Here is a 24,621-nt window from a genome sequence, read left to right on the forward strand (position 1 = left end):
GGCCGTCCTGCGGCCTTCATTAAATAGGCCCTCGGAGGTGGCGTGGCGCTGAGTGCGAGCTGCCAGGAAAGGAGCAAGCAGCGCGTCGATCTGGCTCCAAAAAGGGCACAAACATTTAACAAGTATGGGTGAGTAAACAAACTACTTTGCCGGAGACAGAAATTCAATCACAGGCAGCAACGCAGTACAGGAAATAAAAAGTCAGTAAGCAATAAAATAGACAAATCAGGCTGAATTTGGACTAACTAACCTAAAGTATGCAGAATACAATGACATGCAGCACAATATGGGCAGCAGGGTATTGTGGCGGAGTCCGGGAGACCTGCTGATGGCAACGCTGAGGGAACAGATCAGAGAGCACAGAGTCTAGCGGTGGCTACAGAAATAAACAAGATGGGTATATATTAGTCAGGGAGATCCCAATCAATGATGTTCGCAATGCTCAAAACAAGATCAATTTGCAAGCTGCTAGATCAATACCCACTAATTTCGGACCACAAATTGTCATTTTGAGTAAGTAGCGAAATGGTGGACAATATCTGTGTTCTCTAATAACTACCTTTGGCATGAAACCTGCCCCTCTCGTTTCTATTTAGGTATTTTATTCAGAGTGTAGTAGAGAAAGCAAACCGTTTTGAAGTGTTGCAGTTCAAGCCTGGCTGTTATCAAGATTGAGTTGCCAGTGGAATGGATTGTCATCTCTGCATGACCATTCTTCGATGTCCATTCAGCCACTAACAGGTCCAACTCATCTCCTCTGTGGATTGACAGAACTTCACAGCATTCCTGGATAGTGGTTTTGCTGCTTTCCGAAAAAAGACGATCTAAGAAATCTGCTCTTTCGGGCTTAATACTAATGTTTATTCTTTTCAAACCTCTTTGAAAATAATTATGATTCTGCAGCTATTTTAAAAATGACTGTTGCGGCAGATGACATTTTTTTCTGCAGATCAGGATAGGCATAAAACACCTTATTTTTATATATTTGGCCAATGGTTCTCAAACCTTTGCGAGCCCTACTCCAAGTTACGGAGTTATGGAAACTTTCATGAAAAAAAGAAGGGTTTAAAAATTCCTTATAAAAGTTGATCATCCCACGGCCGTAATTCAGACTTTAAAAGCATTTAAAATAACCTTAAATTTGACTTTTTTAAAAATAATTAGGCTCAATAAAAGTGAAAGACCCCCTCCCGCCCTAATGTAAGATGATAAATACTCAGATTGCAGCCGCCTCCTTTATTGGGGACCAGCAGTCGTATATATTGACCCACGGCAGCCCAATAATATAATTTAAAATTGGGGAGAGTCTAACCTCCTCTTTGTGGACATAGTTGCATAAGGTGGATCGCTCTTATCTTTTTGTACGACCTATAAGGAATCTAATCTCCTAAAAAAAGAAAGTAGGGACATATAAAGGGATAGCTCGAAACAGATAAAAATCTTTGGAAGTATTGCCATCTTGATAATATTAAAAGGCCTTACTAATCTTATGTGGAGCTGGTGTCGCTGATGCAACGAAACAACAGTTTGCTGTGAAAGTTCCTCATAAACAGGCAATGTCTTGTATGTGGTTTAATATTTTAATCACCATATTAAATGCCGCCTTGATGACCATTGATTTTTCTTCCCAAAACAATAAAATTGACCACAATCTAGGTTTTCCTCGTGTTGAGTATATAACCAGAGACCTTGTTGAAATGCATCGCCTCAGCCTCAATGTGTTTGATAGCCCATTCCACGTCACAGGGATGTGTTGCCATAATATTGGCATAGGCGGAGATCTTAGTTGCATACCTATTAAACAATAATTGACATAATACCCTTGTTGTTCTATACACGATAAAAGTATGGCCCAGATAATTGACCAACAATTACAGAAATATCGGCTATCCCTGGCTCATTCACCGTAAGATACGGAAGCAATCAGAAAAGTGCTCATTCACTTTGACTCTGGCCCCAGGTTCTTTCTAGAATAGCTGCAACCGCTTTCAGAAGACCTGACCAAGACCCATCTTTCTCATAATGGACAACAAAAAAATGCCATGAAACTATGTTGAGAGCCTTCTCCGCATCCAATAGAATCCTAGTGGCCCGGCTCCCCAAAGCCTTGAAGGAACAACCAATGATACAGAAGTATTCACAGTGCTTCATTTCAGCCTGTGATTTCCGGTGCTATTAATTGTCAGCATCAGTGCTTATGACAGTCTGCCACATGGTGGCAATATCTGTCTAATTTAGGTATGAGCACAACAACAGTTGTTAAATAAATCTATATACATTAACTATGACTAATACATAAAACACTTAATGACAGAGGTCCTACCTATCTTGCGAAACAACTTATTTGCTACTTACCGAGTAGATCGCTCCGTTCTGGAGAGAAAGCCCTTCTTGTCATCCCTCGGTTCAATAAACTCTGCGCTGGTGTCAAAACTTTTTCTTACCTTGCCCCACGATTTTGGAACTTGCTTCCTGTCCACTTACGTAAGTGCTCGAATTTCCTTAAATTCAGGAAACTCCTAAAAACAGAACTCTATAACAACTGATCCCCTTTCCTAGCTAGTATACTTCTGCCTATAGCGCAGAGATACCCCTTAAGGGGCGAATCCATCGCTCTACAAGTTTGTTCGTTCATTTATACCTGCCACTCCAGCCATTCTTCTAGCTTTGGAAGCCTCGAATATTATGAATTGTCACACATGTAAGAGTGTGATGGTTACTAGTTGTGTTGGTACCAGTCACGGCCGGCATGACTCAGGAGTGGCGGGGTTTGTCACGCGGAGGGGGGGCCATCGCGCGGAGGAGGGGGGCCATCGCGCGGAGGAGGGGGGCCATCGCGCGGAGGAGGGGGGCCGTCGGGCGGAAAGGGGGGGCCGTCGTGCGGAAGGGGGGGCCGTCGTGCGGAAGGGGGGGCCGTCGCGTGGAGGGGGGGGCCGTCACGCGGAAGGGGGGGTAGTCATGCGGAGGGGGGGGATCACGCGGAGGGGGGGATCACGCAGAGGGGGAGGGATCACGCGGAGGAGGGGTTGTCGCATGGAAGGGGGGGTTGTCGCACGGAAGGGGGGGGTTGTCGCACAGAGGGGGTGTGTTGTCACACGGAGGGGGTGTGTTGTCGCGCTGAGGGGGGTTTTCGTGGAGGGGGTGTTGGGAGTTCGCACAGAGGAGGAGGAGTCGCACATAGGGGGAAGAGTCATGCGGAGGGGAGTGGGGTGTCACGCGGGGAGTGGGGTGTCACGCGGGGAGTGGGGTGTCGCGCGGGGAGGGTCGCGCGGGGAGATCGCACGGGGAGATCGCACGGGGGGTTAATTTAAAAATAATTATAATACAAAATTAAACTTACCTTTCCACCGGCCGGGTCCTGCGTTTTCATTGCTCCTGCTTTCCTACCTCCGGCAGGTACAGGAAGCAGGCAGCCAGGATCATAATTAGGGCTCACGGTTTTATGGTATTTATATTTTTGCCATTTCCGTCTGTATTTATCCATATTTATTTTTTGCAAATTTTACCTGTATATATCCATATTTATTTTAGGTTTTGTGAAAACATTAAGCTGAAATGTTTAAGTTTTAAGATGTCAACATGGCACTATCGAACTAAACGGCCTTTGCTTAGCAGTCTTTCGACAGGCGATTTGTATTTGTACTTGCATTTATAAATCAGTTGCTATCCCTGGTCAGGTGTTGAAAGGCTTTCCTGTGCGTAGCATCCTATTCAAGAACTCAACGTTACTGGTTAATCCAGTGGTTTTTGGGGTTTGTTGGTTTTTGGGATTAATCTTGTACTATCAAGGAAATGTAATACAGAGCTGGAGAAATCTTTTTCCCCAGTGCTTTGTCTAGCAATCAAGAATTGCAAATGTTTTCTCTCCTCTTCAGTTCTAGGCATGTTCTTCAGCTGGGGTGGGTTAGGGCGAATTCTGTGAAGAGTGAATCATGTCAGCTATCGATGATCATCACTCTGTGAATAGGGCTTACATTTTCAGAGTCTCCTTCACATATTTTGCTTCATTGTGATCCAATTTGTGTTCCAGGTGAATGTTTTCTGGTTAAAATGCTACCCTACAGTGTTAAGAACGACATAAACAAATAAGGTGACTTATTGGCTTCACTGTGTATGGCATTTGGTGCCTTCTAACTTCAACCCTGGCCTTCCCAATCTGATAGAGACTTCTAGCTGCAGATTCCTTACCTTAGAATTATTCCTAGGCATCAGACTGGATCCGGAAATTCTTGAGCAGTACCCCTGCATGTTGGTAGGTGGTATCATTTGGCTCTGTGCTTGCATCATCAGTGTCGGAAGTAGTGTGTACGGTGCTCATATAGGCGATACCCCAGTGCGCTGATATCAGTTATTTTCCACACCAGTTAGCGCAGATCTGGAGAGTGCTACACCGAGTATGTTTTTGGAAGAATTTTATTTTATTTTTTTATTTTGTTGAGGCTAGTTTTAAGATTTTTCTCATGGTGTACTAGAGATGTCACCTAAAAAAAACCAGTGAGTTTCAAACCCGGTGGTGCCTGTTACAGGTAGCTGTCTGTGACAGAGACACACTTGGTTTGTTTGTTTGTGGTGCTTGGAGAGGGACCCTTGACTCCAAGGCCTGCAGGATTGCCGCTCCATGAATCTGAAGGTGCTATTAAAACGTTCCCTTAAGCTCCTCGCCACCTGGCATTGGGCGACTTGGCGACACTCTCGATCCTGGTCACGCAGAATGTCCCATGACCTATCTCGGAGCCACTCCTGATGATCATCTGGTAATTACCAGAAGTGAAAGAAGTCAAAGCGCTCTTCTAGCTCACTGCGCCGGTCCAAGACCTTGGACAAGGCAGGGGAACAGCAACCCCACACAAGGCACCTCTCCACTGCGTAGCATGTGCCTGGGTCCACTCCGCACCTCTCAGAGTTTCCTGGAGTCAGAGTGAAACCCGCCCAACTCAAAGAGTTTAATGAGGCCATGTGTAAGGAAATGCCGGTGCGACAAAGATGAAACTTCAAGGTATCAAACAACTTGTTATATTAACCCGACTTGATTTTCAAGTCAAAATTACTGTAATATGTGGCATTGTGCAACTTTTACAAAGTTGCTACTTTGTTGTCTTCAAATCTCCTGTGCCCTCAACAGTTGCACAAAGAGTCTGTCCCAAAGACAGCTTTCTGCCATCCTGAGGAAATGTGCTACCGACTTCGATAAAAGTAGACAATAGAAGCCTGTACTGGAAAGAGGTGTTACCTCCCTTCTTCAGGAAGCCACATGGATGTTCAAAGGAGAAGCCTCCTTTGAAGGGCAAATGGGTAACTCCATTGTCTAAGTAGACATGCTAAGCAAAACCAAAGGGGATGATGAACGAAGTGTTGAACATTGCAAGCACTCACCCCCAGTCAACTGATCTGGGTTTAATCCATCATCATTCTTTAGCTCACTCCGCCACCCCAGTTCAGACATGGCCAAATGCAAATCAGTCTGACCCTGTGCCTCATGGGAACAGTCCAGCCCGAACTGCCAAGCCATGTCTTCCCTGGACCGGAAACAAGCATCCTGGGACCGGTTTCTGCCTAATCAGCCGTCATCAGCCAGGCTAGCTTGAATCCAATGGCAAAGTGCGCAAGGGACCCACGTCTGGGCATACCCTGCCAACTTAGGGCGAACAAAGCAAAACCAAAGGGGATGATGAACGGAGTGTTGAACATTGCAAGCACTCACCCCCAGTCAACTGATCTGGGTTTAAACCATCATCATTCTTTCGCTCACTCCGCCACCCCAGTTCAGACATGGCCATATGCAAATCAGTCTGACTCTGTGCCTCATGGGAACAGTCCGGCCCGAACTGCCAAGCCATGTCTTCCCTGGACCGGAAACAGGCATCCTGGGACCGTTTTCTGGCTAATCAGCCGTCATGTATGTCATTGTTCTGCATTCTGTCCATCAACTGTTGTTTTTGCAATGTCACCCCAATGACAATGTCTGGGAAGGGTATGCCCAGACATTGGTCCCGTGCTCTCCATGCCACTGGAATCAAGCTATACTGGCTGAAGAGGGGTGAAACCCCGAAACCGGTCCTAGGATGCTTGTTTCCAGCCCAGGGAGGACCTGACTTGGCAGTTCGGGCTGGACTGCTCCCATGAGGCACAGTGTCAAGACTGATTTGCATATGGCTGGGTTCAAACTGGAACGGCATGGTGAGCAAAAAAAACAATAGATGTAGGCCCAGATCTCTGTCCTGGGGTGAATGTATGACATTCTTCTGCATTCTGTCCATCAACTGTTGTTTTTGCAATGTCACCCCGAGTGGGAAGGGTATGACCAGACGTGGGTCCCATGCTCTCTATGCCACTGGAATCAGGCTATCCTGGCTGAAGAGGGGTGAAACCCCGAAACCGGTCCTAGGATGCTTGTTTCCAGCCCAGGGAGGACTTGACTTGGCAGTTCGGGCTGGACTGCTCCCATGAGGCACAGGGTCAAGACTGATTTGCATATGGCTGGGTTCAAACTGGAACGGCATGGTGAACAAAAAACGATGGATGTAGGCCCAGATCTCTCTACTGGGGTGAATGTATGACGTTGTTTTGCATTCTGTCCATCAACTGTTGTTTTTGCTTAATAGACATGCTGGCACTGGAGACAGGGAAGTGGAAATCAGTTGCCAAACCAGTTTTTCAGGAACGTGTAGCCCCCTTGGTAGCCACACCCCTGGTTTGGGCTAGAGAGATCTGGATGCAGAGAGAGGGGTTTTGCCATCTTCAAATTGGGCAGAATGGTGCATCTTGGGAAAGCCAGATTCCACACTTCCCAGGAATTGGTAATCAGGATAGAGAGAACCTGGTAGCCGATTGGCTACTGGCCACGCTACCCTGTAGGCACTTTCTGTGCATATAATGGGCACCTATGGCACTCAGAACTCTGATCTCGTCTTGACTGGAAGAAGGACCGAAGAAGGACTGCTCTGCTGCACCGCAGAACCAGCAAAGAGATCCTGCACTGGTGTGGACTGCACATGCTGAACCTAGTGGCTAACAAAGAAGAGGAACTGTGCCTGCTGTGTCCTTCTCTTGGAGAAATTGTCTTCGGAGTCTAGCCGAAGCAAAGAGACTCCAATGGTCAGTTCGCTAACCTCCTGTTCACAGCATGGGACCAGAACAGCTAATAAGCCTGTTGGGGCAAGTTGGTAACCCAGAATCTTCAAACCACTGCCAATTGCCGCCGTGCACCCCAAGGGATCATGACCGGCACTCAGAGTTGCACTCAAGTTTGTTTGTCCTGGGAGAGTTGTCTGAGTGCAGCTTGGTCACCCAGAAGGCAAGTTGTCACCTAGAAAGTGTTTTGACTGTATCAAGCCTTCGAAGCCATAGCCAGTGCCCTTTTCTTTTAATAGGCCTGGAGAGGGGGACATTTGGGAGGGGTCCGAAGTCCCTTATATGTTCCACAAACCCCTTGACTAACCAGAGGACAACTGGAATGAGGAACTGACAATTGACAGTGGGTTATACACCTCACCAGACACTAGCTTGGTCTCTTCGCCTACCATGGGTACGGAGGAGGGTGCCTCTTTTGCGGTGGTGGTGCAGAGGGTGGCAGAGATACTGGACCTTATGCCCTCTGTGGCAGTCAAGGTGAACGTCTTGACAGAGGTGCTTCAGCATGGGTAGTCGCCCCCACTAAATCTCTCCTCCCATTCAATGAAGCCCTCACAAATGTCCCGTTGAGGCCTAGTCCAAACCCTGTACAGGGGGTACCTGTGCATAGGATGATTGCCTGCCACCATTGCCCCATTCCTGGGGACCGCAGTTTTCTCACCCAGCATCCCACTAGGAAAGCTTGGTGGTTCAAGTCTCCACCGTTCGAGTCGACCCTGGCATGTTCCCTACGACTCCACCGGAGAGGAAATCCAAAAGGCTGGAGACCTTTGGTAAGAGGATGTTCTCCTCCGCCAGCCTAGCACTACAGTTGGTAAACTCTGCTTGCCTTTTGGGCCGATACACCCACAGTGTGTGGATTTGGTTGCACAAGTGTTGCCCATGGTCTCCAAGGAGGCCTGAGCCATACTCACCCAAGCCATTCCTGATGGATGAGATGCAGCAAAGTTCACCATCCGATGTGGGCTGGACACAACCGACTGGCTAGGGAGAGCGATTGCGTTGTCGGTGGTACATAGATGCCATGCCTTAATTAGAACCACTGGCTTATCAGGGAATGCCCTGGCTTCCCTAATGGACATGCCCTTTGGCGAAATGGCATACACAGCACTAGAGTGCTTTCAAAACAGTAGGTCTTCAGCTGGATCTTTGGGCCTATCTATGGCTCCCCACCAACCCCAGTCTGCCTTGGGCCCCTTCTGTGACTTTGGTATGGGCTATCAACCTCATCCTTTCCCGTCCAGCCACCAAGCCCAACAGGCTTTCCAGCCTTTTCGTGTCTGCAGTTCGCATAAATCACATTTGACCACCAGTCAGAGGTGAGGCCTGTCCAATTCCCTACCCACACACACCCTCCAGCTACAGCACCACCCAAACCCCTTTAGTTTGCCCTTATACCAGCATGGGCATCCAGTGGGAGGCAGCATTCACCCTCACCTGTCTCACTGGCAGTGCATAACATCGGACAAGTGAATTTCTTAAATCATACAGAGGGGCTACTCCATCTCCTTTATGAATATTACCCTCCCCCACCCATGCCACCTTCCCATGACTGGCTGACAGAGGACCATCTTTTCTTGCTCTTTTAGGAAGTACTGGCTCTTTTGGCCAAGAGGGGGCCAGCATCCGAAGTAGGCTGTGGTTGCTATCCCTGCTACTTTCTGGTGCCCAAAATAGATGGATGCGTCCATCTTGTTCTAGACCTGCGCCTTCTCAACTTCTTCCTAAACAAGGAGCAGTTGAGGATGCTCACATTAGCTCAGGTGCTATCTGCCCTTGATCTGTGAGAATGGATGGGAGCGTTGGACTTGCAGGACGTCTATTCCACGTCTTCTTCTTGCCTGCCCATAGGCTATACCTGTGGTTCACGGTGGGTCATGAGCACTTTCAGTTAACTGTGCTCTCCTATGGCCTTCACAGCGCCCCTCGACTGTTAGTCACGGTGATGGCGGTGGTTGTACCACATCTGTGGTGTTCAGGGGTTCCAGTCTTTCCCTACCTCGATGATTGTCTGCTGAAGGCGGGCTCACCCCAGGCAGTCGTCTTCCCCCTCCAGACTATAGCAGACCTCCTGCACTCTCCGGGGTTCAATAATAATGTGCCAAAGTCATACCTGACTCCCTCTCAGACACTCCCTTTCGTCCAAGCTGTTCCCAAGACAGTGCAGTTTCAGGCCTATCCTCCCGAACTGCGAATCCACAATATACAGTCTATGATTCCAATATTTCAGCCTCTATCCTGGATTGCAGTGAGATTGACTCTGAGACTATTCGGTCTCATGGCCTCCTGCTGGTAACACATGCCCGTTGGCATATGTGGATTCTGCAGTGCAACCTGAAGTTCCAGTGGGTGCAGCATCAGTGGAATCTCTCTGACTTGGTCCAGATCCCGAAGGGAACTGCATAAGTCTTGCAGTGGTGGCTGACGAACCGCATTTGGGTCAGCAGCAGACCCCTCTCCCTTCCCCACTCCGAGATGACTGTAGTTACAGATGCGTCACTCATGGGCTGGGGGTGTCCCTCTGGGAGAGGTGGAGATCAGAGAACTCTGGCTGAGGGTCAGCTCCATATCAACCAACTCGAGCTGCGGGCCATCTGACTGTCATTAAAAACCTTTCTTTCTAGAGACAAGGGAAGGCTAGTTCAGGTGTTAACCGACAACACACTGCCATGTGGTACTGCAACAAAGAGGGCGGGGTGGGGTTGTGGGCCCATGGAAAGAGGCCATCCTTCTCTGGACATGGCTGGAATGTCATAGCATTTCTCTGGTGGTTCAGCATATGGCAGGCTCTCTGAAAGTCAGATTAGACAAACTCAACCATCGATGCGTAGTGGTTCACAAATGGTGTATCTTTCCCGAGGTGGTGCAGGGTCTCTTCCGAGACTGGGGAGAACCTTGACCTAGGTCAGTTTGCCAATGTTGAGAACTTGCAATGTCAGCAGTTCTGTGCGCTGGAGTTTCCAAGGAGGCTGTCGCTCGGAGGTGCTTTTGTCTTGAGTGAAGCTCAGACCTTCTGCATTCCATTCCACTGAGATCACTCTTGCCCGGAGTTCGCAAGAAGATCAGGAATAACCAGGCTCGAGGCATTCTTGTGGCTCTGGATTGGGAACAGAGAGTTTGGTATCCTGAACTCCTGAGCATGAGCATCGGTCCTCTAATCAGACTGCCCTTTCGGGAGGATCTCCTGTCACAGCTGCAAGGCAGTCTTGTATCCGAACCTGCGCACCCTCCACCTTCATGCATGGAGTTTGAGTGACAGCGATTGACAGCTTTCGACCTTTCTTCCAAAGTCTGTTCAGTTATTTTGGCAGCTAGACGTCTCTCCACCAAGACGCTATACTCCTGCGTTGGGACAAATTTGTGTCATTGTGTGCATCCAAGAACATTTATCCTCTTTCGGCACACTTATCCAAAGTTTTATTGTTTGTTCTTTCTCTGACCCAGCAGGGTTCTGCTTTGGGCACTGTTAACATCTCATGATGGACAGTGCTCTGCTTAAAGATCTGCTATGCCTTGGCCAAGAGGCAACACCCGGGGGTTTGCCTGCTCATTCTACCGCAGCCAAAGCTGAGACCACTGCATTAGCTTGTGGAATCTCTGTCCAGGATATCTGTCAGGCAGCAATGTACATGTTTTTGCACACGTTCGCCAAGCACTTCTGCGTGGAAGGTCAGGCCTGTTATGATGGACAGGTCTGTCTGTGCTGCAGGATGTTTTGGTCTAATCTGCTCCTAGTCCCACCTCTGGGGAGGTATTGCGTGGGTATCTATGCAAAGGTAAGGAATCTGCGAGTAGAAGTCTCTATCAGATGAAAAAGTTACTTACCTTCTGTAAAACCTTATCTGGTAGAGTCTCTGTCTAGCTGCAGATTCCTTTCCGACCCGCCGATCATCCTGCTCTGCAAATGGATTTCTAAATAGGGTTACTCTTATGAGGCCTGTAGTGATGCACACCAGTTCATCAGCATTCTTCATGGCTCTGCACTTCTGGTGTGGAAAGGTGGCGAAAAGAAAGTGATGTCTGTGCGCTGCAGTAACGCCTTTATAGGCACCATGCATGTCACTTATGGCTCCGACGTGTAGGCAAATGACACCATCTACCGGCGCTCAGGGAGTCCTGCTCAAGAATTTCCAAATCCCGTCTGACACCTGGGGAAAATTCTAAGGTAAGAAATCTGCAGATGGGTAGAGTCTCTACCAGATAAGGCTTTACCGAAGGTAAGTAGCTTGTTCATTCAAACTACAAATCTCCACCCAAATCCTTTTATGGGCTCTCCCTCGTTCAGTGGTTTGCCCAATGTTTCTGTTCTCTTCTTCCATTGTAAGCATGAGGGGTGCAAGAGCTATTAAGAGGTAGGCAAGGCTGTGGCTAATCTTCCCACCGCATCCTAACCCTTGTGCGGATGTCCTTTCTTGTGCCACTTGCTAACTCTGCCTGGGCAGAGGTGTGTAAAGTGGCAAGAGTGCAAGCCTGGATGCCATTTAAGCTCTCAATTAAGCTTCGGTAAGATATATTTCATATTTCTAAACCATTACAAGTATTACAGGTAATGCAGTTTTCACTTCTTCTATTCTAGGACTATTTGGCCTACACCAGCAAATTGTGTTTTGATGTTAAATGTTAATTAATTCAAATTTGACTCCACGTTACATATTAGGAATATATTCCGCAGCCCAAATGTTGCATTTTGGTGTGCTGTGGCCAGGTCCTGCGCCAAAACCGTTTGGACACTATCCACTTTGACAACGTGCAGCTTGGATTCAGCCGAGGGCCTGGCTGAAAATGTGTCCTGCCCACGTACAGGCATAATCCACTGCACTTGGCTCAGTGGCAGTTGAGATCAGGGCCTGGTTTAGGTCAAACGTGTCACCCATGCCTCAACTAACCTAAGGTATTCCATCTACATCACTTGTCCACTAGCCCAGCAGCTGTTTGAAAGGCATATGCCTTTCTTTGTCCATTATTGCAGCGGTGATTTTTCTAATTTCGTAACTGTCGCACCTTGTTTGCTAACCATAGCTGGCGAATGTGCATGTTTTTTAGATTTTAAATCGAAAACATTAGGTTCCCTCTACTGGATTTTTAAAAAGTTTTAAAATGTGTCTTTGGATTCTGAGTTTCACTGATTTTTGTTTTTATTGATTATACACATTATTCTCTTACAAACAAATAATTACTGATCATGGCTCTGCTGTGTTCAGCCCTCAGCCTGAAGTTGGGCTTAGCATCGCATGAGCACAGGGCTTGGCATCCAGCAAGGCCCTGGCCCTGGGCGGGAAATGTACACAGCCCCTGCCCCACCAAACCGGCTGTGCAAATCCACCGGACGAAGAACCTGGCCACATCCAGTCCCTCAAAAATCCTCTGCGCGGTTAGTCATACCTGTAGGCCGCGCGCAGTGGGCTCTGGGTTCAAGCCTGGCCTCCTAAGTCATTGGGGGGTCTCTCAAAGGCGCATGGCCAATGTAATTATGGGCGAGGCTTAAAAACAGGTAAGCTAAAAATCTGTGCTTAGCATAATGTGCAGCCCAACTTGTATTTTGCTGTTTCTGTCATTGCATCCAGATATATGATACAACAACTAAACAATATACGTACAGCAAGTCAGGACTATTGGCTTTGTCAATGGTTGTTAGTTGCATAAGCTAAATAAGCAGCAACTATGGCTTGTTATATATAATATTGAAAAAGCTTCCACTTAAATCCCTGGTGACACCACGACGATGTTGCTGCTCCTGCGTTTCAAAACAAGCATTTGCAATGCAATAGGTCTCGCATTTACACAAGTTTAAGCTATTGGCATTGTAGACGACAATGCGTTTTATTTATGTTTTAATAACCAAAACATAAACAAAAGGCATTGTCATTTACAATGCCAATAGCTCAAACTCACGTAAATGCGAGACCTATTGCATTGCAAATGCTGGGCTACCTTAGAATATTGATTGGTATGCAGATTTTTGTCCTACTGTATGGAACTATAGGATGTTAGCCAGATACGACCTAACTTCATCAACTCCCTCGACAAAAAAATAAATTCGGAAGCAGAGTCACACTTTATCAACACTGCCACAGCCAACATCTCCAGACCATTGTCAAAGCCATGACCCGAGAGAAGCCCGGATAATACCAGCGGAAATGGGTCCTCTGTGACAGTCACTGCCTTATCAATGACCCCCCCCACCCCAATAGCAGAGAAAACGCATTCCAACGGGGACAACCTCAGTCAGTGGTAGTTCCAAAAGGTACACAACAGGCACAAGAAGAGTATTCATAGTGCCGAAAAAAAGAACATACCACGCATTTCACAATTACAACAGGTCAGAACATGGGCAGAGAAAACTGCCACGACCTAAAACCAAAACAATTTCGGTCCCATTATAAAATGAATATCAATCGGGACGAAAACAATCCTAAAGGTAGTGACAGCACAGTGTTTTCTTGAGGCTGGCTATCTTACGTGATAATTTGATTGTACTACAGGAAAAAAGTAATTACTTAATATCCTAATCCACATTTGGTACCGCAAAGAATCACATTGTAACATCAGAACCACTACTCGATGTCCTCATTCATCTGTTTCCAGAAATGGCCCACTGCTCAATAGTGCTATTCAAAGACCAGTGGCTGAGCAACATAACTCAGTACAACAGGCGTGGCTTCTCCGATCACATTCAGATGAAAAGGAGCATGTGAAGTTAGTGGGAAGATAAACCCTCTTTAGAGCATTCGCCGCCTTATTCTACGGAAACAAAATGCATCAATTAGGAGATCGGCGTGAGGTGCTGGGCGGGACTAAAGAACTGTAAATTCAATCGCTGCCTACAACTCGCAAGGTTTATCCAATAGCCTCCGTTTTGGTCTCCCATCGGCACATTTCCTTTCAGCCAGCATTGTACAACAGAGCTTACTGTGCGCATAGTTTACCAATTTGTGACTGATACGATACGACTTGATATATAAAACAGTGGTGCGCGCGCACCACAGAGGAGTGGGAGGAGGGTGCGTGGCAGCGGCAGCGAGGCGAACGCGCGCTGCTGCGCTTGCTAGACATGGTCGGGAATGAACGTTGCAAAGGCGGGACATGCACCTGCCTTAACCCAATCGCGTGCCTTTTTTGTAAAAAAAAAAAACACGAGAAATCCAATGCCTGCCGGCGAAAGCCTGATCACACGCACGAGCGTGTGGTCAGCTTTCAAAACCCCATACAAAAGGGCTCTCGCTGCGCGAGCAGGGCTATGCACTGCAACGCAGGCGCGAGCCCTAAAGAGAATGGAAATCCAGAGAGAAAATTACTCTCTCTAAAGGATTTCCCTTCCCCTCCAACACTCACCTGGCATGACGTCATGCTGAAACTTCTCCACTAGTGAGAAGTGAGCAGTGTGAGCACGCGCAAATCGATGTGCCTGCTGTCACTGCAGTCCGGAGAAAAACTGACCGCCTGCGGCAGGGCACAAAACAGAGCCCGATAGAGGCCCCCTTTTAAAAAAAAAAAAAAAACTGCCGGTGCTCAGCACCAGTGAGATGCGGCCCACTTAAAGCCCTGGGTGTAGTGCATGACCTATAACCAGGCCGTATGTCTAGGCCCTCGCCCAGCCAAACCAGGCATAGGCTGAGCAGAGCAGGATACTGGTGGTGCCCTGTGTGACAATGTTTGTTGGCGCCCCCCACAGACTCTCTCACTGCCACCCTTTCACAGTGCCCCCTCAAGTCTCCATAACCAGTCACTCTCAGATGTATTTAATTAGTTGTATAGCACCTCCTATACCAGTGTAGGGTTTCAGAGCACTTTACATTACACACACACTACACAGAGACAATCAATCAAATCATAGGTGTGTAAATCAGTGTATAGGAAACGTTACATAAGCCAGAAGACTAGAAGTTATAGGAGTCGTATGTCATCCATACTGGTAGACGTATCTGAAAGAAACACGTTAGTTAGATTCCTCACCTTAGAATATCCCCAGGCGTCAGACTGGATCCGGAAGATTTTTCGTCAGCAATACCCCTTGCGCGTCGCTAGGCGTCGTCTGCGGCTCCGCGTCCGTCGTCGGCGTCGTGCGCCGGGATGACGTCGTCGGAGTACTTAGACGCCGCCCTCGCGCGCTGACGTCAGTTCTTCTTTTTTCCGCGCCAGTAAGCGCAGATCCGGGAGAGCTACCCCTTTTAGTCTTTTTTGACTAACTCTTTTTGATCATTTTTGATCCCTGTCTGTCGACATCTGGTGCCGGTAGGATGCCTGGGTTCAAGGCTTGTGAAGACTGTCATCGACTGATGTCGGTGACCGATCACCACCGCCGGTGCCTCTATTGCTTAGGCCTCGACCACGACGCGGAGTCGTGCAACGACTGCCAGGCCCTGACTTCGAAGGCTAGGCGGGAGCGGTCCCGCAAGCTTCTCGAGCTTCGCCACTCGGCTCCGCGTCGTGCGCGATCCCGGTCCAGGAGGAGGTCCAAGGATCGCTCGCGGAGCCCTAGCCGACGCCACCATCGATCGTCGGGCTCCAAGTCGTCGGGTAAGTCCAAGCACTCAAAGAAGTCCAAGAGGCGACATCGCTCTTCGGACTCCCCTCGCCGGTCGCGCGACTCGGCCGAGGGTCCAAGTGGTTCCACCCCCGCGGCTCCGGCGGAGCCGCAGGTGCCGCGTCCGCCCCCATACCTTCCGGTCCCTGGGGCTGACGCGGCGCCGGCGGAGATCAGCGCCTTCCTCTCGGCCATGAGGAGCCTGGCCCCGCCGTCGACGCCCGCTGGTGCGCCTTCGGGCCCCGCGGGCTCGACTGGGCGACCTCGCGTGCCGGCGGCTCCGGCCCCGGCGCCGTCGACGACTCCGGTCTCGACGCCGCAGGTCCCTGCGGGGCCCATGCCTGGGCCCCAGTCGACGCCGGTTGACCTTGTCACTCCTCCACCGGCGCCGACGCCTGAACCACCGACGCCGTCACCGGCGCCGCCGACGCCGACGCCTGTGACGCCGACGCCCCAGTTTAGCCCTCATCCGGACCCGACGCCGGCACGGCGTCCGCCGACGCCGCATCCGACGCCGCTAGAGACCTACCATCTCTACAGTCCGGTTCCGATCATTCCTCCTGTTTATCAGGAATCGGAAGAAGGGGGCGACTGGGAGGGGTTCGAGGACCCTCTGGCTGTTCAGTCACAGCTTTCTCAGGACTGGGCAGATGAACTGGGGGAGGCCAGCGGGCTGGACACCTCGCCAGACGCTGGATTCACTTCTCCTCCGACCGTGGCTTCGGAGGAGGGTGCAGCATTTTCTGTGGTGCTGCGCAAGGCGGCTGAGGCCCTTGGGCTCGAGTTGCCTGCCGTGGCTGTGAGGACCAACATCCTCACTGAGGTGCTTCAAACCTCAGCAAGCTCCACTGAGCCTCTGCTGCCGTTTAACGAGGCCCTCACTGACGTTCTGCAGGGCACCTGGTCCAAGCCCTCCACAGTTCCTCCTGTGGATAGGAACGTTGCCAGGCGCCACCGCCCTGCTCCGGGCGACCCCAGCTTCCTGTCCCAACACCCCACCCCCGAGAGTCTGGTTATCCAGGCCTCTACTTCCCAATCCTCCTTCCCGACCGCTCCGCCGGACCGGGATTCCAAGAGACTCGAGCAGTTTGGCAAGAAACTGTTCTCGTCCCTTAGTTTGGGCCTGCGGTCCTTAAATACCGCCTGTCTCTTGGACCGTTATTCCCACTCCCTGTGGGATACGGTGGAGGACGTGCTGCCCCTGTGTCCGGAGGAGGTCCGGCCACGTCTTTCCCAGGCTCTGGCCGATGGGAGGGATGCAGCACGGCACGCCATAAGATGTGGGCTTGACACCACGGACTCGCTAGGTCGGGCGATTTCCACCACGGTGGCGCTCCGCCGCCACGCCTGGATGCGGTCCACGTCATTTTCCGGGGATGTCCAGAACACCCTCATGGACATGCCCTTTGATGGCACTCGCCTGTTTGGTGAGAAGGCGGACAGTGCGCTGAACCGCTTTAAGGACTCCCGGGCTACGGCCAAGTCCTTGGGCCTCTCGGCTCCGCGGGCGCACACCTCCGCTTTTCGCCCCTTTCGTGGCCAAGGAAGGGGCGCCTCCTCACGTTCGCAAAGCCACCAGCCGCAGAACCAACCTGCGCGCGGTCGCGGACGTGGCTTCCGCCGTGGCGGAAATGGAGGCCGACGTGGTCAGCCCACATCCACCCCGGCAGCATCCGCCTCAAAGCCTTCCTAGTCCGAGCTTTCAGGCCCATACCACGCCAGTGGGCGGCAGAGTTCGCCATCACCTGCTCCACTGGCGGTCCATAACATCGGACAGGTGGGTGCTGCAAATCGTCCGAAGGGGCTACTCCCTCCCCTTCGAGACGACCCCTCCAGCCATGCCACCACAGCACCACCGTATCTCGGGGGATCATTTGGATCTTCTCCGCGAGGAAGTTTCGGCTCTCTTGGCCAAGGGGGCCGTCGAGCGCGTTCCGGGTCCAGAAGTGGGTCGTGGTTGTTATTCCCACTACTTTCTGGTTCCCAAGAAGGGCAAGGGGGGCCTGCGCCCTATCTTGGACCTCCGGAACGTCAATGCCTTCCTCCGAAAGGAAAGGTTCAAGATGCTAACGTTGGCTCAGGTTTTAGCTGCCCTAGACCCTGGAGACTGGATGGTAGCGTTGGACTTGCAGGACGCATATTTCCATATCCCCGTCCTGCCGGCCCACCGGCGTTACCTGCGGTTCACGGTGGGCCAAGAGCACTTTCAGTTTACCGTGCTCCCCTTCGGCCTCACCAGTGCCCCTCGGGTGTTCACGAAAGTGATGGCGGTGGTCGCAGCTCATCTGCGCAGATCAGGGGTCCCAGTCTTCCCCTATCTCGACGACTGGTTGTTGAAGGCGGGCTCGCCCCAGGCAGTCGTCTCCCACCTCCAGACTACGGCGGATCTCCTGCATTTGCTGGGGTTTTCCATCAACGTGCCGAAGTCACACTTGAGTCCCTCTCAGAAGCTCCTCTTCATCGGAGCGGTTCTCGATTCGGCGCAGTTCCGGGTCCATCCACCGGAACAGCGGGTCCGGGATATACAGGCCCTGATTCCCATCTTTCGGCCTCTATCCCGGGTTTCGGTCAGGCTAGTGTTGCGGCTTCTGGGGCTGATGGCCTCCTGCATCCTACTAGTGCATCACGCCAGGCGGCGCATGCGGGCTCTGCAGTGGGACCTGAAGTTTCAGTGGGCCCAGCATCACGGCAACCTGTCCGACCATGTCTTGATCTCGGAGGGCACTGCACAGCGGTTGCAGTGGTGGCTCACGGACCGCGAGTGGGTCAAGGGCAAGAGCCTCTCCCTTCCCCAACCGGAGCATGTCGTAGTGACGGATGCGTCCCTCCTGGGTTGGGGTGGCCATATGGGAGAGGCGGAGATCAGAGGCCTCTGGTCTCCGGCGGAGTCTCGTCTCCACATCAACCTGTTGGAGTTGAGAGCGATCCGGCTTGCACTGAAAGCCTTCCTTCCCTCTGTCAGGGGAAGTGTCGTGCAGGTGTTCACGGACAACACCACCGCCATGTGGTACTGCAACAAACAGGGCGGGGTGGGGTCGTGGACCCTTTGTCAGGAGGCTCTGCGCCTCTGGACATGGCTGGAACACCAGGGCGTCACCCTGGTGGTTCAACATCTGGCGGGCTCTCTGAACGCCAGAGCAGACGAACTCAGCCGCCGGTGCATGATGGATCACGAATGGCGTCTGAACTCCGAAGTGGTGCAAGGCCTCTTTCAGCAGTGGGGAGAGCCTTGGTTAGATCTATTCGCCACCGAAGAGAACGCGCAATGTCAGCAGTTCTGCGCGTTGGAATTTCCAAGGCGGCACTCGCTCGGCGACGCTTTTCGTCACGAGTGGAGTTGCGGTCTGTTGTACGCCTTTCCGCCTATACCACTTCTGCCCAGAGTGCTGAAGAAGATCAGGCGCGACCGGGCCCAAGTCATCTTGGTGGCTCCGGATTGGGCACGAAGATACTGGTATCCCGAGCTACTCAGTCTGTTGACCGATCCCCCGATACGTCTGCCCCTTCGGGAGGATCTTCTGTCGCAGCAGCAGGGGACGGTCCTCCACCCGAACCTGTCCAGCCTCCACCTCCATGCGTGGAGATTGAGCGGCGGCAGTTGATGCCATTTGACTTGCCTCCTGAAGTCTGTGATATCATTCTGGCAGCCAGGCGTCCCTCCACAAAGTCGGTATACGCCTGCCGGTGGAACAAATTTGTGGCATGGTGCACAGCAAAGGCTGTGGATCCCCTTTCCGCCCCTCTTTCTGAGGTTCTCCTCTTCCTTCTTTCTCTGGCCCGGCAGGGCTCTGCCCTGGGCACCCTGAAAGGTTATCTTGCTGCCATCTCCGCCTTCTTGCGGCTTCCTGATCAGCCTTCTCTTTTCAAGTCCCCTGTGGTTACACGCTTTCTCAAAGGCATTACACACACCTTCCCTCCTGTCCCTTTTGTAATGCCTCAGTGGGACTTGAATCTGGTTTTGACATTCCTGATGTGCGCTCCCTTCGAGCCTCTTCACAATTGCCCTCTTCGTCTTCTAACTCTAAAGACTGCTTTTCTGGTAGCCATCACCTCGGCTAGACGGGTGAGTGAGCTCCAGGCTTTATCTTCAAAGCCTCCTTTTCTATCTGTTCATCCGGACAAGGTTGTCCTTCGGCCTCGTCCCTCTTTTCTTCCTAAAGTGGTGACTCCATTTCACCTTGGGCAGTCTGTCACCTTGCCCACCTTCTTTCCGCCTCCGCATCCTTCCAAAGAGGAAGAGAGGCTCCACCGTCTGGACCCAAAACGTGCGCTCTCCTTCTATCTGGACCGCACAAAACAGTTCCGGGTGGACGACCAGCTTTTTGTTGGGTACGTGGGCGCTAAGAAGGGGAAAGCTGTGCACAAACGAACCATCTCTCGGTGGGTCGTTTTGTGTATAAAAATCTGCTATTCCTTGGCTAAAAAGGACCCTCCTGTTGGGCTGCGCGCCCATTCTACTCGGGCCACGGCGGCTACTACTGCCTTGGGACGGGGAGTCCCTTTGCAGGACATCTGTCAGGCGGCGACGTGGGCTTCTCTGCACACGTTTGCCAGGCATTATTGCCTTGACAGCCAAGTCCGGAGGGATGGCTTCTTTGGCCGTTCTGTCCTCCAGGACTTTCTGGTGTGATCTTGGTTCGCAGACCCACCACCGGGGATGGTATTGCTTGGGTATCTATTCTAAGGTGAGGAATCTAACTAACGTGTTTCTTTCAGATGAACAAGTTACTAACCTTCGGTAACGATGTATCTGTAAGAAACATTAGTTAGTTAGATTCCTCACCGACCCTCCCATCCTCCCCGTTCTGCGAACTGACATCTAGGGTTAAGGTTGTCCTTTCAGGCCCCTAGATTTTATTTTTGGCACCAGTGTCGGTCTTTGCATGGCTCTGCGTTCCTGGCGCGGAAGGCTATGTACAAGAACTGACGTCAGCGCGCGAGGGCGGCGTCTAAGTACTCCGACGACGTCATCCCGGCGCACGACGCCGACGACGGACGCGGAGCCGCAGACGACGCCTAGCGACGCGCAAGGGGTATTGCTGACGAAAAATCTTCCGGATCCAGTCTGACGCCTGGGGATATTCTAAGGTGAGGAATCTAACTAACTAATGTTTCTTACAGATACATCGTTACCGAAGGTTAGTAACTTGTTCTTTAGTGGAAGAGTGCTTGGTCTGGAGAAGCACAGACTCAGAATGTAAAAACATAACCCCATGGTTTGGGGTTACATTTAATAATAAGGATTTTTTATTTTTTACCAAATTGAACCCTTTTTAGAACAGTAGAATAATGAAAGACAGAGGAAAAAATTATAATGCTTTAATCTATATCTTGCAGTTTGCATGCAGTTTTTTGACAGTTATTAGCTCACTGTTCCATGTTAGGATTTTAACATCTACACTGCCAGTAACAAAAGGATCTCTCTGACAAAAGCACTGACTGATTTAAAATGTATGCACTTTCTGATCTGCGTGGTACACATTCTTGGCAGCAGGCACATAAACCCTCTGAGCTACCATAAAATGAGTTAAAACTTTCAGTAGACAAAACTCCTTCTCTCTCCAGGAAGAACATTAATCACCGTGTTATCTTGAGATTTTTATTGGTGTATGAAAATTGCCAGAGGCTAGCAATGCAGCAGCAGGTACTTTTAAAGCTCTAAAATACTTCGAAGCATGGCGCCCCCTTGAAGCGTCAGCACCCGTGCGGTGGCACCGGTTGCACCGACCTAGAACCGGCCCTGACCGGACTCTGTGCCAACTGAACCCTTCACACGCACACCAGCTGGATATGGCCGAAGGCTGTGCACATCAGGCTTTGGGCAAAGGGCCTGGCCTACTGCAAAGCAGTGCCTGATGCATCCCACTGCCCTACCCACACCAGCAGTGCAAGGCAAGAGGCAAACCGATATTCTAAAAGGGTAATACAAGGCTGCTAGACCTGGGGCAGAGTCCGTCGCATGTTCTTGCCTAATAGGTGCTGGGGCATGCCTTTTCACATGATCCAGTTATCTCCTGCCTAAAGGAGGGAGTACCACCTCTAAATACAAACGATGCTTTATTTAGCTTCCGTATAGTGCCAGCATGCACCAGGCATGTTCACCTGAATACATCATAAAGAAAATGAAAGAGGCTGCAACATGGCTTAGGAAAGTGGATTTTCATCCTTACGTAGTGGATTACATGAGAATGAATCATCTTCGAGCTGTGTTGTAGTAGTAGTAATTTGCATCACTATTACACTCCAAACCTCAGCAGCAAGCACTACTTTAGACACATCAACTTCATACACCTCATTTATACTGCAGTTGAGCCAATGTGAAAGCTTTTGTTCTAACATGTAGCAGGAGCCATGTGTTATTTTATTTTACTTCCATTGTGCTTTTTTAAAAATGAAGGATTCTTGTTAGAACACTAGGACTACCCGTGTTTGCATGTGGCTGAAATGTCTGATTTTCTAAAACGGCTAAAAAAAAGGAAAGGTTTAGTGGGAATGTGGCTCTACTTACTGTAAGCTTCAATTCCCATGAAATAAAACAGATAAAAATGCATTAAAATTAGTAGGCAGACTAACCAGATTTCTTGCATCATTTTTTGCTCAGTGAGTACCCTGACACACTAGAATCCGCATTAAACCCGATGGCACAGTGGCATGGTGGTCAGGTTAAAGTCAGGTTTTGCTGTCTTTCATTTGCAATGCACACTGTACCACTCGTGGTCTTCCTGCACTTTTTCATGTCTGATTATTTGTTAGCCAGGAAGTGAATACTTTATCCGGTTAGTTACAGGTTGGGGCAACTCTGCCTTATTCAGATTCGGGATTACAACTAATTCAGAAAAGTAGCGTGAAGAGTGTGCAATTGAAAGGTAGGCTAGTTGGGGACAAAATTGATATTGTGGGTGAAACTTCAGTGGGTGCACCTAGAAGTGTGGATTGACCCTGTGCCTAGTTATGCTTGTTTAAAGAAGAGAGATTAAAAGACTTAATAGGTAGCTTGTTTACATACAATCCACTTGCATCTCGCAAAGAAGACTCGGTTATACTGCCATACACACCATATTACATTGTCTGAGTGCTGCTTTTGTAAGTATGAGCATCTATCCTTTCAGTGGTTGCTTATTCTATGCTGCCATTTTTTATCCTTTCTCCATCTCTCTCTGTTTTTAATTTTAGTGCTGGGCATTCACAATGATCAGATTCAAAGTTTATCCTGGAGACAAGATGGCGCCCTGCTTGGCACTTCATGCAGAGTAAGTAACTTGCAAGGCGAAACAACAGTAGTGCCTCAAACCCCATAATTTACAGAATTGTAAGGAAGATATGTAATGTAATAATTGTGTACTGTTTTATTTACTGCGCATTGTGTTGTCTAAATATTTGTGAGCAAGGCCTTTGTAAATGATTTAATACATTCTGTATCGGAGTCAAAGATGTGAGCTGCTCAGCTTTGGATTAGAGCTGGCATCAGGGCTTTAAGTGGGATAAAAAAACTGGGGGGTCTCTCAAATGGGCGTGGCCACAGTAATTAAGGGCGTGGCTTTAAAAAACGGGAGCTAAAAAAATCTGTGCTTAGCATAGTGTGCCGCCTGACTTGTATTTTGCTGTTTCTGTCATTGCATCCAGATATGATACAACAAGTAACATTGTACCTACAAGACGGGACTATTGGCTTTGTCAATGGTTTTTAGTTGCATAAGATAAATAAGCAGCAACTTTGACGTGTACATAATAGTGAAAAAGCTTAAACTTCAAGCCCTGGTGACACCACGACAATGCTGTTGCTGCTCCTGAGTTTCAAAAAGAGAAGGGAAATCCAGAGAGAAAATGACTCTCTTTAAAGGATTTCCCTTCCCCTACAACGCTCCCCTGGCATGACGTCATGCAGAGGCGCAACTAGAGTGAAATTTTGGGAGGGGGGAGTTGGGGGGGCCTAATTCTTCCAGCAATCGAAGAATCGAGTGAAGATGCAGGGACTCTAAGAAGGGGTGAAAGAACAACAAAGCCTCATTACCAAGTAAATTGTCTTTTAAAGACCTGCTAAGTACTCGGGTGCGGCTGTGTGTGCGCCCGGGAAGCTGCCTCAGCCCGGGCTGCCACACACGAGGGTGGGGGGGGGGGGGCGGGGCCAGGGCTGAAGCCCTTTGAGCCCAACGGGCGTTGCGCGGCTGACGTCATGCCATAACTTCTCTACTAGTGAGAAGTGAGTAGTGGGAGCACGCGGACATCGATGTGCCCGCTGCTACTGCAGTCCGGGAAAAAACGGACCGCCTGTGCCAGAGCACAAAACAGAGCCCGATTGAGACCCGTTTCAAGGCCTCCTTAAAAAAACTGCCGGTGCTTGGCACCGGTGAGACCCGGCCCACTTAAAGCCCTGGCTGGCATTGTGTGAATTAAGGGCAGAGAGAGGGAGTGTGTGATCAGTTTGAATTGTGGAGCTGACAAGCTGGATAGTGGTGGTGCTCCACAATTCAAACTGATCTCAACATTACAGCAAACCTACATGTAAGGGTCAAGTGGGAATCTCGGTGTTCATGCAGGTTTGATGTAATATTGAGTCAGTGTTCATGCGTTCGGGGTTAATATTTTGTTGGGTTGTGTGGGTTTTTCATTGAGAGTAAACTGGGGTGGTCTAAGGCAAGTTGAGTAGCATTGCTAAATTATTTTGTGGTGGTACATCTGGGCTTGGTGGCGTCAAAAGCGTAGGTGTACTGCACAGTGAGCAGTAGATTTGTTGCCCTCTGTGGGCGGCAATGATGGGAGACCGGAATTGAGAGGAGTTTTATGGCCTGGTGTGTGGATTTCTTTGAGGTTTTACTAAATGTTTCTGTAGTGGAAAGGGGCTTGAGTGTGTGGGGCGTTGGTGGTGGTGTGTTTACCGGGATGATATAGTGTTTGTTTTAGTTGTACTGGGGTGAGTTGTAGCAGTGTGCTGCAAAGTGAAAACATAGCATATTTCGCTCCGTTTA

At 49.9% G+C, this 24,621-nt stretch overlaps 1 protein-coding gene across 1 annotated transcript in view; it reads left to right on the top strand.

Moving 5' to 3' along the window:
• CORO7 (coronin 7) overlaps positions 1–24,621 on the top strand; it is an 850,148-nt gene that overhangs the window by 157,062 nt on the left and 668,465 nt on the right. The window contains exon 6 of the mRNA XM_085628451.1: positions 22,829–22,905. Within this exon, the coding sequence (XP_085484577.1) occupies positions 22,829–22,905 (77 nt within the window). The remainder of the gene's footprint in view (positions 1–22,828; positions 22,906–24,621) is intronic.

This window comes from Triturus cristatus, chromosome 10 (assembly GCF_964204655.1).
Source record: "Triturus cristatus chromosome 10, aTriCri1.1, whole genome shotgun sequence".
Classification (NCBI taxonomy): domain Eukaryota; kingdom Metazoa; phylum Chordata; class Amphibia; order Caudata; family Salamandridae; genus Triturus; species Triturus cristatus.